General features: G+C 39.3%; 1 protein-coding gene across 1 annotated transcript in view; it reads right to left on the bottom strand.

Moving 5' to 3' along the window:
* LOC145693559 (26S proteasome non-ATPase regulatory subunit 1-like) overlaps nt 1–16,090 on the bottom strand; it is a 756,631-nt gene that overhangs the window by 52,193 nt on the left and 688,348 nt on the right. Inside the window, exon 4 of the mRNA XM_081769649.1 lies at nt 15,228–15,344. Within this exon, the coding sequence (XP_081625775.1) occupies nt 15,228–15,344 (117 nt within the window). The remainder of the gene's footprint in view (nt 1–15,227; nt 15,345–16,090) is intronic.

The following is a 16,090-nucleotide window of genomic DNA, read 5'->3' as shown; positions in this document are numbered from 1 at the left end:
AAACACTTTCCCTTTCATCACAGCTGTCAACACAAGGGAACATTTAGCCATGTACCTCATCTCCACTACAATCCTTTGAACATCACTCTTTCCTCCTAGCACATGTGTTAGTTATAAAATTTACACAGGAATTAATGTAATTAAAAACAATAATTCACCAATTAAAAAGGCTTTAATTACAGTGTAAAGAAACAATTTTCACTTTTGCAGTATTTAAAACATGAACAAACAAGTTGTTTATACTTTTTTGTCAACACTGCTAAATTAATTCAAAATTACCTTTAAAATACTAGTAATTTGCTAAGTTATTCTAGTTAGAACGAATAATGTAGAAAGAGTCTACCAACACTGCCTATCTCATGCATAGGTCTACATGTTAGTCTGACGTCCCTCAAAGTTCACCCTTCACATCCGAACTGGCCCTCACTAAGGTTGGGAACGAGACAAAACAGAATTTTCGAGACGCGACAGCCTGAAGTCTCGTCTCATGCGAAACACCAGTCCACATTCTCCGCTCACCTTCATTCTCCACTTTCAAGCTAGCCCTTCACTCTTGGAGGATATAGTGGCTCAAGACCAAATGCTTCTCTTTGGTGTGAGGGGGATTCTAGTTTCGTTTGAATATTCCAGCATATAAAACAGTGACGACCAAGTTCTTTGCACTATACGGCCACAACTCTTGTTCAATTTTGAGGAACCAATTTGGGAACACTTTTGCAATTGTGATAGGGAAACAAAACGGAAGTACTAACTCATGCAACTGTACAAAAATGAGATCTTATAGTTTAACGTCTCACTATTATACCATTTAGACTAAGGGAGACGATGATTAAAGCAAATGAATTATTATGGAATTAGAAGAATGAGAAAGTGGAAGGAAATGGGAATACCCCGAGAAAATCCACGGACACGATGTTGTCCACCACTATCTCACTTGGCCGGGATCGAACCAAGGATCCCATGCACTAGAGGTAAGCGTTCTACCACTTTTTTAAAAGTTAATTGATTCACCGAACAAGTAACAGTAACTTAATTTCCTTATTTTACTATATTTTTACTTCACTGTACAGTCTACAATTTTTCCACTAACTTTCTTAACGACAGGGATACGAACACAAACATCGAGGACAGTTAAAATTTCAAAGGCTCTCTCACCGGTGATCGAACCTAGGACCCCGTACACTAAAGGCGCACGTGCTAGCCACTAGACCAGCGGGGAGGGCACCACTGAGGAACCGTGCTCCTATCTCATGCAGCGTTGTTTCCGGTTTCCGCGGATTTTGAAAAAGAAATGGCAATCTCGGTTTCCCTAAATCTTCTACAAGAGGTTAAAGAACGGGAATCAAAGTTTTAAAATAAGCAGAAAAAATTCGATTACACAAATTATAAGAAATAGAACAAAATGATCATGTGCAATCTTGTTCCTCATAAAAGGTTACATCTAATCACACATAGCGAGTATTAGAGCGCACATGTTGAAATCGGAAGTGGACGGGGAACCAGTGACCCTACAATAAAGTCTATTATGAATTACTAAAGAACAAGAATTGGTTCCTCAGTACATCACCATATTTATTTATTATATTTATTTTTTTTTTTTAACATTTAGGATTTAGGATTTTAGATTTTTGAGCTTTCGGCATCGAAGGCCATTTCGCCCGTCACGTACATGAGGGATGACGTCTCTCGGCGAGCACACTATCCGGGGAAAGGGAAGGAAGGAAGCGGCCTTAGAAGTTAGGTACCACACCGGCATTTTCTTGGTGTGAATGAGGAAAACCCAGGAAAACCTCATTAAGGATGGCTGGCTGAAAGATTTTTCACTTTTTCCACCGAATGCCTCCACCGGGAATCGACCCCGACTGCTCATACAGAAGGCGAGAGCGTTAGCAGCTACGCTAAGTGGGTCCACTATTTTTAACATGTTTTGTTTATTTATTGTATTTTTTTTATCATTGAGAGTGCAACGTGAAAGAAAAAACAAAAACATTATTCAGAGCCCCACCTCTGGTTTCCAGTAAATTCCCAAGTAAACGCTGTGCCATCCATTGTACATTTTGTTTTTTAAATCTATATAGACTTTTATAGTCATGTACATCAGAGTCTCTTCGAACTTTGTACACTTTTCTTCTTTGCTACAAATTCATGAATTCAGCCACTTCGACCCACTCTAACACACTGTGAAACAAGTAAACTAGGTACTGAGGTGGTTCACAAAATTTGGAGATTAATCTCAGCTAGTTGAGATTATACTCAACTTTATGCATACGAAAAGTGAGAAATCACAGTTTGATTCATCAGTTCCGAGTATTTAGTCAGGTACCTGAGATTAAACTCAAATGACGTCACGTTGTCTTGCTTTTTATGCAAACAACCTTGAGATTAATCTCAAAATCTTGAGCAAAGAGTAAGATCTCACTTTTATGCATATCATCCATTGTCTTAACTCACTTACCGAACTCGTCTTTGATTTCGCACTGTCAGGGAGAGAGCGAAGGCAGCCTTCGGAGGTCAAGCATGTTTTGTTCAACGGAGGGGTTGAGAACAAACACAAAATGAAATGAAATATTTGTTTTACGTTCCACGATTATACCGGCTAGGCTAAAGGAGATTGTGTGGTGATGATAAATGGATTGAATGGTGGAAGGAATAAAGTGTGAGGAAACGGGAGAACCCCGAGAAAACCCACGTACATGGTGTTTCTCCACCACAAAGTTCACTTGCCGTAGTTTGTGATCGAACCAGGGATCCCACGCACCAGAGGTGAACTGAAAGCAATGTGCTATCTCCACAAGCGACCAAAATTCAGATAATGATAATTTATCACTACTGTATATCTTAAAAGACACATATTGGTAGTGGTATATTGATAGTTGTATATTGGTCTTCTGTATTCGCCGTATTAGGTTCCGCTTTTAAGATAAATCTGTTCTGTCCACATATCACAAATAATAATACATTTGAACATTTTTGCCGAGTTACACGTTAATAATATGGTACGTCAATTCTTATTACAACGATATGCCTAAAGGAACACGATCCTTACCAATTTAATGCTGGTAATTAACAGCCTTCTGGCTTAAAATGAAACACTAGACACAGATGTCGAGCTTAAGAATGATTTCTTTGCTTCATCATTGATATAGTGTTGTGTACCTGATTAAACTGTGAATGTAAAATGAAATAAAATCTTTCTGTTTAACAACCCACGATTATTCTCTTTAGGCTAAGGGAGACTATGATTAAGGTAAGTGAATGATGAAGGAAGAATTGGTGGAATAAGAAAGTGGGAGGAAACGGGAGTACTCCGAGAAAACCTAGGGACACGATGTTGTGCACCATAAATTTACTTGGCCGGGGACTGAACCAAGGACCCCACGCACCAGAGATAAGCGCTTTACCACTGAGTCACCGTGCCTCTCACGCATGTGAATCTAATGTGTTAGGACCGCGGTGGCTCAGTAGTAGAGCGTTCACCTCTGGTGCATGGGGCTTTGGTTTGCGCCAAGTGAGCTTTGAGATGGACAAACACCGTGTGTGAGAGTTTTTCTCGGGGTTACCCCGTTTCCGTTCACTTTCTTCATTCCATCACTTCATTCATTTCTTATCATCACCGTCTCCTTTAACCTAGCCGGCATAATTGTGGAACGTAAAACAAAACAGAAGGTTTCTTTTTTCTTATTTTTTATTTATTTATTTAACAATCACCAGATACAGCTCAGAAGCCATTTTACACTGGATATCTAACAATAGCAATAACAATGGAAAGAATTCGAGGAGGTATCGGACAGGGCCTGTTTAATAGGTACCATCCCGGCATTTGCCTGGTAGGACTGAGGGAAACCCTGGAAAACCTCAATCAGGATGGTCGGCAGCGGGATTCGAACGCACGACCTCCCGAATGCGAAGCCAACGCTCTACCACTTGAGCTACTTCGCTCGGTATTTTTTGTAATGTGTTGGCAAGGACATAATTTTCTCTCATACTGACTCCTTATGGCACTTCTGGATAGCTTCTTTTTTCGAACCTCAGATGTCGATGAATCGAGTTTGTTGGAATCACTACTTTTCCAGTCAAACTTACGTTTTTGAGTTGGTGCTACTCTCAACATAACTCAAAGGTAAAGGAATGTCAAGGTAGATTATGTAAGAAGTATCTTTTCAATATAACGATCAGATGGGCTGGATGAAAGGGTTCCGTGAGCCAGGACTAGCCCGGGAGGCTGACTGTTGCCCATGGCTAATATACATCGGCTACGGCGTTTTTTTTTTTTTGTTTTTTTTTAAACCTCCTTTGGCTCCACCCGGCAACATTTCGTTGTTCCTCCATTACACACACTCCATTTCTATTCATATTATCTTGACTGATTACTCACACTCTAATTACCCTTCAGTAACAACAACAATAATATATATATATATATATATATATATATATATATATATATATATATATATATATATATATATATATATAAAACCTAGTTTTGAACCATGGATACCTCTGCAATTATTATTATTATTATTATTATTATTATTATTATTATTATTACAATACAAAGTTACAGAACTTCGCATTACTTTAATTTAGTAATAATAGCTTCTAGGACAATTTTCACAATTTATACAAAAAAAAAAAAATGATGATGATGATGGTGGTGTGTGAATGTTTAACAGGAGTTCGCATAATTAACTTTCAGAATGCTTCTCCTACGACTTGTATAAAATGCTCACAGCAAGCGCTCACTCATTTAACTTTTTAAAAATAATGAAAACATTTAAATAATGACATTTTCCACGTTTACTAACCTTTAGAATTTATTCAACGGCTTCTGTATGTTCAACAGAAATTTCAACGGAGACAGCCGACTTTTAAGACAATCACAACACTCAAATTTGGCCGCAGAGAAGTTGGAAGACGAAAGTTTAACACCCAACGAAACACTCATTCCGCAGCCATTGAGGTTAGACGGAGAAAATGAAAAGTTCTAGTTTGCTTTTGTCGACCGGAACAATAGTTGTAGTTGCAAGTTTAATGAAGGTCGCCACTGAGAAAACGAACAAAATATACATGAGAACAGTTATAAAGCAATTTTGGATATGACAATGGGTTATTATTTTTTTAAGTGATAAAATAGCTTGTTAAAAACTTCGCTTAACAGATGCTGTTCTGGGATAGGGACACCATCTTTTTTGTACGTGGCACAGTACTGAAATGTCGTCCGTATGCTCAATACTGAACAACAACAAATAAATAAAAACGAAAAATTTGGAAAGAGGATTGTATCTACAAAATGCAAATAAACGAAATGATGTTTCTAGATAGGCCTGTCTGTCTCCTCCTCTCTTCCTAAGAAAGGAATGAAACTTTCTTCTTATACTTTCTAATTTAAGAATTTCATACTTTCTCGATTTACAGTAATTTTCAGCTTCCTTCACGTTATTTCCGAAAAACAAAGCGAACAGAGTTTGATGTCCCTTACCAGCGATGACGCTATTTGAGCTGGAGAGACATATAGAGAATGATCTCCACATAAACACAGTATAATCCTAATAGATTAGAAATTGCAATTTTTCAGCATGGATATTAAAGACTGTCTTGCGTATATTTGACTATGCGATTCGTTTCCCTTGCACCGCAGATTGTTACTCGCCTGAATTGGTCACCCACGCCCGTCAATGTAGTCTGTTTCCGTTATCTCGCTGGATCGAAAATCCCATCCAAACAGACGCTTTCTGGGCATCATAGACGCACACACTTGTATGACCAACATGCATGGAAGATTTGTTTCATCATGCATGTTGGACTAATTTTTTGCCCACACACGTACCAACTTGCTGTCCACCTAACGACCTTCGCATTACGGAGGAAACAGTCACGTGATTTCTTCCGCTGCCTTAATTGGCGGACATAAATATAAAACAACCAACTTACATGAACGAGCAGATACACGGTAAACATGCATGAAGAACGGCAAAACCATCATGCATCTTTATCTTTATAGAACATTCTGAAAACTTTCAACATGCATGAACGAGGCCATACACGATCAACTTGCCTGTGGTTTTATAACTTTTCATGCATGTTGGAAGACTTCTTCATGCATGTGTCTGCGTGTATGGGCCCCTGATGAGAACGTTATACAGGGTGTTTCAAAACAACACCGACAACGTTTAGGTGATTCCTGACACGGAGATAAAACAAAAAGTATAGACAAACCTGGGTGTACAAATGCTTCCTTTCGGAGTTATAGGCTGCCGAAAACATGAAAAAATGAACTTTAAAGGTCCATAGCTTCAAAACTATGGGACCTACCGTAGTCGGGTCAAGGTTTCACTTAGGAACTAGTATATGCCCTATCCAAATATTCATGTTTCCGAATCCTGAGGTACTCACACAACAATTTTTATAGAGGAAGCTACATGCATATAATTTGAAGTACTCACCGACTACCTCTATAAAAACTGTTGTTGAATTACAGCAGGATTCTGAAACATGGATATTTGGATAGAGCACATACTAATTCCTAAGTGAAACCTTGACCCGACTACGGTAGGTCCCATAGTTTTGCAGCTATGGACCTTTAAAGTTTTTTTTTTCTGTTTTCGGCAGCCTATAACTCCGAAAGAAAGCATTTGCGCGCCCAGGTTAGTCTATGCTTTTTGTCCTATCTTGGTGTCAGGAATCACCTCCCAAACGTTGTCGGTGTTGTTTTGAAAACACCCTGCATAACTTTTCCCTGTGTTTGTGTTTTCTTGATGGGTTAAAAATGACGCTAAAACTGAACTGCTTTTCGGGGGGTTGTGTTCTAACACTTTACTACGCAAAGTTTAGTATTTCAATGACCAGAAAGCAGTGTACAAGCAAGGGTTATGCCACTAGCTCGACTTCGATCAAGAACATGGATCAGCAATATGATTCCGTGGCTCCAGCGTTCGGTTCTCGAACGAAGGAAACGAGAACATTGCCGTGCACACAATGAACCACAGACTAGAATACATACAGACGAGCAACTTCCTATATGCGCTATTGAAATCAGTTTGGATCGTCTGCACAGCGAAAGAACCAATCAACGCTCTCGGTGGACGGGATCAGGGTCGTAGTGTGTGGATGGCGCTGCCATCGGTCTTCGAACGTGACGTCATGGGTTACCATAGTAACCGGCGAATTGTTTTCGTCTGCTTCGCATCTCAGTGTTAGATGTATTGCAGAACGATGAGGCAAGCTAATGTTTACTTTTTCTTGTACTGTCTCTGGACTGGACGTCCCATTCCAGCTTTTTTATATTAATAGAATTTTCTTCCTTAAAGAGTTCACTTTGAAAGCAGTGTTTACACTAAGAACACCCCTGATAGATTTACATTCTAAATGAAGGAAATAACTGATTTCATCCTTATCACGTATATTTAATGTGACATACAATCGATTATTTCCTCCAGTTATCAGATATAGCAGTGAAATTAAACCGTTTATCCATAAAATAATCTGATTACTACTATCCAATATTACGATTGTGTAACAAAATGGAAGAAAGATAAGAAAAAGAAAAATAATCTAGTCTGTGGTTACTTTCAAAATTTCCACGTAGGTGACCACATCGACTAGTTAGTTCCATCGTCGTGTGTTAGAAGTGCTACTGTCGCCAAGTTTTCAGTTTTTCGCTGGGTTTGCGGTCTGTATATTCTAGTCTGTGCAATGAACCAGCAGCATGCAAGGAAAACGTCGCAGAATGGCTATATACCGAAGAGACCTCACGATTGAGGTCGAGGTTTAAGTCGCGGTCGTTACCTCGATGTCTAGGTCTACACTGACGTGAGAAAAAAAAATGTAGGTGGCGTACTTAGAAAGGTAGGTTAGATACGTATTTCCTGTAGTTTTTGGACTTAACGTACAGCAGACGTATAACTGAAAACGCATGTTTTATAATACTTTCCGTATAAGTGTATCATCTATACGTACTTTCCGCATGAAACAATATAGGCGGTCAGGATCTCACATACAAAGGGACGTATATAACATAGCTGAACAATGTAACATAAGTATATCCATGTGATATACGGAAAACTGTTAGATGTCAGACATCCTGCAACGACATGATGTAACACTTAAGGGCAGTGTGTACGTGGCATATGGATAACTAATGCTCCATGCTGATTTCTGTAGTAAGCAAGAGGATTCTGTATATTTGTACAATATACCGATGTCCGGAGAACGGATTTTTCTCAGTGTAGATGGATGAAGGGCGCACATAACGAGGAGGTCGTACCCTCGCTGTAAGTTCTCACTTTGAGTAGAAACATTACTGTGACATTACTGTGTGAAATTATTCCGTCAGTGCATCACAATCATTGCGAAACCGGATTTTGAAATTGAAAGGACCAAACAGTTTATAAATTGGGATGGACGCGAGACGAGATATAAGAAATGCCAAAGTCTCATCTCTGGTTTCGCAAAAATATTCGAGTCTAATAGCTTGTCCATCTCTATAAATAAATCAAAGACTTTTACATTATTTTTTTCAATTTTATGAGAAGAAATGCCCTCCTTCAGCACTCAGGCGAGAAATCATTTCCGAGTAAAATTAAAAACCAAGTATGTCTTCAGGTTTCGAGGTGGAGTGGTATTAACTTCAGTAGGGTAAGTTTCGTTACTGAAATTCCATTATTCGACGTTTCCTTTCTATGGATACGTGCCTGTCTTTACAGGTATTTCTTTACCTTATATCTGTAACGAATTTAGAAGAAACCCTTTTTTATTAATCTCGGAATTGAGGGGGGAGGCGTGGAGGTTTTTTTCAGGATAGATATGATTAACAGCAGCTTCTTTTTTTCTTTAGAAATTCCACAATTTACGAACTTCAGCCCGAAAGCCCCCTCCCTGTAACCGCCACGGCCTTATATAATAAGGTACAGTATAATTCTCAAATAAATATGAATAACTTGTCTGACATTCCCATTTCAGTGCTATTTTCTTCCATTCTCTATTTAAAACGTGTCTACTATGATCTTGATTGTTTCTTATCCCATATAGCTGGAACATTCTCAGTAGTTTTATTAATGTCTTTCATAATCAAATTTAATAGTGCAGCAAAACCTTTTGAGCATACACACACACAATCCTCTGCAGACGAAATTCGAAACAAACGAAGACTTTATTCCGTGCAGCGCTTCAGGGAGATCCAATAAGAACACGAACCACAGCGATGCTTCCGCTGAACATCGATGTAAAAACTCACTTGTTTATCATCACGACCACTAATTCATCCTCGCGGTCGACCTCTAGGTCGCGATGTAGTGTACATCTTCGATATGCGCTTACCCATTTGAATCCATGTATTTATGCCTGTATCGAGGGTGCGACCACGACTTAACCCTCGACCTCGATCACGAGGTCTCTTCGGTATGTTCCTACCTTAAGATATTCCACTGGACAGAGGGTACAAATTATTCTAACTTAAAATTTGAGAAACACAGTTCTAGAGATATTGTAGAGGACTAAAACAGACGACACCCACACGGATATTTAGTATACCACGGAACGGCTGCGTACGTGATTACCAAATTCTGAAAAACTGGTATTGTGGACGAAGGGGGACGTACTGATGGTTAGAGACTGTCAGCAATGAGGACATGGTGCCGACGGTAGAATTACTTGCAGAGAGGTGTACCTGAATCGCAGACGAGTTAGGAATATACCATACCATTGTAGTTCAGCTGCTCTGTGCAATCGGTAAGGTGTCATAATTGGACTCATGTGCATCACATGAGTTACACTGGCCAGTAAGGATCGCGTTTCGAGGAGTCCAGTTTCGTGAGGATATGGAATAGCCGGGGAAGATTCCTGCATCCGAATGTCACTTCTGATGAACAAATCGATCGACTACGACAATTGAAACCAATCGAACAAAGTGACTGATCGTGATGAATGAACACGTTGTTTCCCAAAACCTCCACTCCACACTCAGAAGCTGTTGATGATGATGCGCAACGTTACAGTGCTGAACTCCATTAATGCACCATTACAATGTTTACAATTATCCAGCAATAGTCACCAATGGTGATACTGAAAAAAGAGCTCTTAGCTTTCCCCTTCTTTTTTGAGGTTTACCCTTGCACCGCCCCTGTTCTACATCACTGGTGCACTATATTAGAATCTAAGGATGAAAATAAGTAATGATTTTTTTAAAAAATCTGATCTTGATCCGACACTTCGTTCTCGACCAATGGCTCTTTTACCGGTCTTTGATCCGACATTCTGTTCTCGAGTTACGGCTGATTTTGTATTGTTTCGAAAAAATTTCGACACCATAGAAACGAAAGCAAGTATTTCTGCAACTAGGTTAGTCTATACTTTTTGTCTTATTACGGTGTCAGGAATCACCTTTGAAAAGATTCTGAAGTTTTCTGCACACCCTATATTGCATATACGGTATATCTTAAAGCGAAAAATAATAATCTAAAAGGTTGAGTGATAAACAGTGACACTATTTATCACGTTGTTTTCTCCGTCATGTGACCTCTTGTTCAATTTAACAACTGTCCATGTCACTTTGATGCTTGAGAAGAGAGTTTGGAACAACGTTAGACTTAAGCTAAATGGAACACACCACAACCAAGAGGGAATCTGTATTCATGTAATTTTTAAAGCACATCATGGAAGTAGCCCTTCGACAGATTACTTAATGGGAACTGCTACATGTGGAGCACAGGATGCGAAAGCGAACAGACAACATATTACTAGTATCAGAAAGTGTCAATGGCCACACGCTTATTTATTATTCATTGCAACAGCATTTGAGGATTGAAACATTTTCGTGATCTATATTGTCCTTACAACTTTAACTACAACGAACTTTTCTATTATCTAAGTTCATACATGACCCATTTTTCATCCAAACAGATGCGGCACGACGAAGTGCTCAAAAGCGACAGTTTGATGGCCTGCGGTTATGCCTTTTAGGCTAAACAAGGTTGGTAACAAATGCGGCTGAGTGATAGACAAATTAATGGAATGATAATGGTAAAACGCTCTCCTGTGGTGTAAAGAGTCCCTGATTCGACCATAGACAATGTGAATGTGTGATGGACAATCTCTTCTTCGTGGATTTTGTTGTGCTCTCTCGATTATTCCCATTATTATGTCATCATGTTCCCAGTTCGAGAATATAATTACTGTTGTGATAAGGAGATTACTAATTACATTATTATTATTATTATTATTATTATTATTATTATTTAGTAGTAGTAGTAGTATTATGATGAATATTCCGCCTGTCGGAAAATCCTGGGACTAATAAGATTTGTTTTCTCTTCTTTCTTAGGTTTTGGTCTGCAAATACGTATTTCTTCCAGGTTTCTCGATTTCAGCTTCCTCTTTCAATTCCCAATATTTTCTTCTATTTTTCAAATCATCGATTGGTTGTGTCTTTCCTACTCCTCTCTTTCCTTTTATCTCTCCTTCTATGGCATTATAAAGATAAGTTCTTTGCAAGGTGTGTCCAATCCAATTGGCCTTCTTACGAAGACTGGTTAGTCATTATACCTACTTGAATAGGTATAAGTCTACTTTTTAACAGTAGCATGCAAGACACACCGCCAATGAAATATAATAATCTGTATGAGAAAGAAGTATCTAGTCCTGATTTTTTTTTGGGGGGGGGGGGGACGAACTTCTTTCCCGAAAAGGACTCTGGAGCTGTACGGGAGATATTTCTTGGTGTGAGATAATTGTGGGAAAATTGGTTTCCAATTTTATCAGAAAATATATGTTGCGGCACAACGAAAACAACTGTTGATCAATACTATTCATGCAGACTAATCTTGACTCAACTTCATTCATTCCATATCCTAGCTTTCCTCGCTGGTCTAGTGGCTAGTGCGTGCGTCTTTGATGCACGTAGTCTCTCGGGTTCAAGTCACAAAAAATTAATTTCACACACATCTATGTTCATTAATCATTCGTCTCTCTAGCCCAGAGGGAATAACTATACGACATTAAACTAAAAAAAATCATTATTATTATTATTCTTATTTTTATTAATACAGGTATAATATGGTAATGATAATATAGGTTGTTCAGTCTACATTTGGCCAATTTCGACTTACCTAAAAATTTAGAAGAATCCATGGCGCCAGGTCCGTAAGTGTTCGATGTCTTTCCCTTGGTTTCTAACAATAGCTCGACAGCGTAATTTCCACTGTAATAAGTTTCTCTGAAGAACTGGGAGGGGAATCTTGTCCCATTCCCTTTGCACAGCTTTCCAAAGTCCTTCCTCAGTTGTCACACGCCGTTTTCCCAAAACCCACTTCAGCAATCCAAATCCACAATAATCCATAGGAATTGCATCTGGACATTTAACAGGTACCTCATTGAAAGTTACCACCTGTATACCACTTGCCTCCTCCATCTCCCTGTAGAATGCGAGGGAAGATCGTGAGATATGTGATGAGGCCTTGTCCATGTGAATGTGCACCAGATTGCCGTTATTTCCGTACATTGTTGGAATCTCATGCTCGTAGATCGGCCGCATGATCTGCTCCTGAAAATACTGCGAATTTATTTTGCAGTTCTTCGCCATCCTACGAATCTTCAGTTTACCTCGGTAACAGTAGCCAGTAACGACCATGAACTCTTTTGGGAAGGATTCTTTACAGACACGGACCCACCTTCTGAAGTTCTTGGCGCCTTTCTCTTGGTACATGATGGCTCTCGGTTTGCCGCAGTCGGAAAGGTAAATCCATGCTTCATCGAGCGTTACGACGTACATCCACCTTTGTTTTGCCAGATGCCGTTCGTACAGCTTCCGGGCGTTACACTTTCGTTCCTTTTGATGGGTATCCGTGAGAAGATGGCCGCGAGCTTTCATGACTTTTTCCAGCTTGAGTTGGGGTAACGTCCGGCTCACAGTCCCCAAAGACACGTCAAGACTATTAGCCATACACCTTTGTGTTGGCGGATTTTCTTGCATTGCCATTTTGCGAAGTTTCCTCTGCATGGTGGAGGTGGCCTTGGTGCATTTCCGCTTCCTAGGCAACTTCGTTGGTGATCCAAATGGTGGAGCTCCGTTTCCCTTGTACTTTTTAATAACATTTTTTATTCCACTTAAACTGATGTTGCAACCATTCTTCTTGCACTGTTTTCTAATGACAGAAACACTAAAGTGGGCGTCATAAAGAGCCGCAACATAGCCTTCCCAAAACCGGCTTAGTTTGGGCGGCATTTTGGTCACCGAGGGGAAACCCGCACACTTGGAAACAAATTTAACACAACACACAACAATGGTCCTGTTTTGTGCGTTATTGTCATCCGCGCGGGAAAACAACTCCGTTTCCACGAAGCCACTGCACAACACTGCAGGACGCCACGAGCCAGGTCGGGTGAGTCCATTCTGCCCGGGAGGGGGAAGGAACGAAATCGGCCAAACGTAGGCTGAACAACTTCTGTATTAATAATGAATACATGTAGATAATCTGAAGACCAGGGCCGTAACTTGTAGGGGAACAGGAGGGGCAACTGCTCACCCCTCAGGGAAGCTCCCAACCGTTCGAGGGGGGCTCATTTTAAGACAACATTTTCTTACTCCATATACGATAGAACATTAAATTATAAATGAAGCAGGCACGTAGCCAGGATTTCGCAATAGGGGGGGTCCGGACGAAATACTGTGGTTGTCACACCAGGGGCTCGATCATTTTAAACTATTTTACTGGCAACATATATTCGTTCGTTTAGCAGGATTTCGTAATTGGGGGGGGGGGGTGCTGACATGAAATATTGTGGTTACACACCAGGAGATCAATGAATCTAAACTATTTTACTGGCAACATATTCATATTGGTTTGTTAGGATAATAAAATGAGGATATGTTAGTAATTATTTTAATAAAAATCTATAAAGAAATCTTGAGTAAGAATACAAAAAATGTTGAAAAAGATATAGTCTACCGAGGTCATTCGAACTCGGTTCTACTTGTCTTCCTTCTTCTTCTTTTTCTTATCTTCGTTTAATGCCGTCAAGGATAATAACGAAATCTCTTTCGGGAGTAAAGACATACTATAAAATGGATTAGTGTTGCCGCGAAATTCAAAATGGCACATATTATTGTTGATTCTGGGCATTTCTTAAGTTCTTCCTGAGAGTCTATCTTATCCAACCGATTTGTTGATCGTCATTTGTAGTTCATAGGATTAGCATGGAGATAGATGGAATTCGGAATGCTCCATTACAATAATATTCATTTTTAACTTGACTCATCCGTTTCTTCCACACAAAGCTCCTCATAAGAAAGAGTAACCAAACGCTTTCTGTAGCTTTATATTTTTGACGATGATTCATCTTTTTCTCGTTTCTTTTTGTTTCATCCTTCATTAAAATTTTTAATTTCTGGATCCGAAGGGGGGTCCGGACCCCCCGGACCCACCCCTTGGCTACGTGCCTGAATGAAGCAACAAACAGGTTCACTACATTACATAAACGAAACAGCACACAAAAGGTAAATAAAACAAAAGTGAGTTGTGGGCCTATTTCAGTAAAAAATGTCTACTATTAGGGGCCCTAGAAATAATATTTATTTGTATGGCTCTGAGATTTGTCAATATTGTCCCTTAACTTGTCATGTATGGAACGGGCCCAGGGGCGTAACTAACGGCCCCGCAGATCTTGCCGTGCGAGAGGGCCCACAGGCTCCGGGGGCCCATAAAGAGTAAAAGAAAGATGGAAAGGGCCCAAAAATTAGAAAAACAACTTTTCTACGGAGCCCAAATACGCGTATTAATTCTTGCCCCCCCCCCCAAAAAAAAGACTAAGTAATGGCGCTGCTGAAGACCTAATTGAAAGTACCCGATACAAGAACAGGTAGTCAATAAATGGTTGTGAGACTCCTATGTAGACAGCGAGGACTTAAGAAATCATGCATCACACCTGTTCTTAAGTGGATGGTTTCCTTCCTCACTGATTACAAACTTCCTTCTGGGAACAAGAGCTAATTGAACACTGGAACAAATAAAGTATACTTATTGTATAAGACAATCCTATCAATGCCTGGCACATGTTGATTTCACTGCAACCAACAAGAACCCGTAGAATAAAGTAGTCATGATAACTACAAACATTTTTTCTTTAAAATATAAAGAACACTGATTAATATTATTATATGTACCTGTATGTATATTTGTAGAAAAGCGGAACTCGACTAATAATTAGCCGGAAAAAACTGAAGGAAATCTTACCTTGGGACATAATGCTTCTGTTTGTTGCACAAGAATCATAGCTGAGGCGATGAGTGCTCCCTGGCGAACGAAATTCACAGGATCATTCGTCATTGGATCAAGCAATGCAATAGCTTCCTGTAAAATAAATAAATAAATAAATAATATAGTTAACAGTTGCGCATAATGAAAGAAAGAAAGTTAAACAGATTAAATATTGCGATTATTCAATATCAAAATTTAGTATACGATGGTGCATTGTAAAGTTCGTACCGAAGCAATTATTTTGTTTGTATACATTGCCTGCGTATCTATATCCGTTGGTAGATTCTAGTCATTGTGTAAATTCCATTTCTTTATTGTTTCAAGTAAGGAGTTTGTAAGGTACTAAGTCATCAGAACTGACGGAAATTTATGACATGAAGAAAATCGAGCATCGAGCTGTCATTAAGTACCTGCATAAAAAGGGTTTAACAACACAGAAAATTCATCTGAACATGGTAGAGGCATTAAGAGTCTTCATCCCGGCGAAATTAAAATACCGCTAATTTTACAGTAATTGTGTAATATCTTCAAATAGATAAAAGAAAATCGAAATGTGGAACAAGGGCGCCCTAGACAATATTATTTTACATGAGAAACCGTTATCACGACTTACTTATCTGCTTTCGATTTCGAGCCATTTTGAAATTCGGCATTTATTTTCGCGTTTCTAAACGGCTGAAAACGGAAAGCTACTAGGTGACTTGCGGTAACGGTACCTCATGCAAAATAATATTGTCTAGGGCGCTCTTGCTCCATATTTCAACTATCTTTTATCTATTTGAAGATATCACATAATTACTGTAAAATTAGCTGTATTTTAATTTCGCCGGGATGAAGAC

Source organism: Thermobia domestica, chromosome 8 (assembly GCF_964235325.1).
Source record: "Thermobia domestica chromosome 8, izTheDome1.hap1.1, whole genome shotgun sequence".
Lineage (NCBI taxonomy): Eukaryota > Metazoa > Arthropoda > Insecta > Zygentoma > Lepismatidae > Thermobia > Thermobia domestica.
The sequence above is the reverse complement of the archived record's forward strand: the minus strand, read 5'-3'. Positions and strand labels throughout refer to the sequence as shown.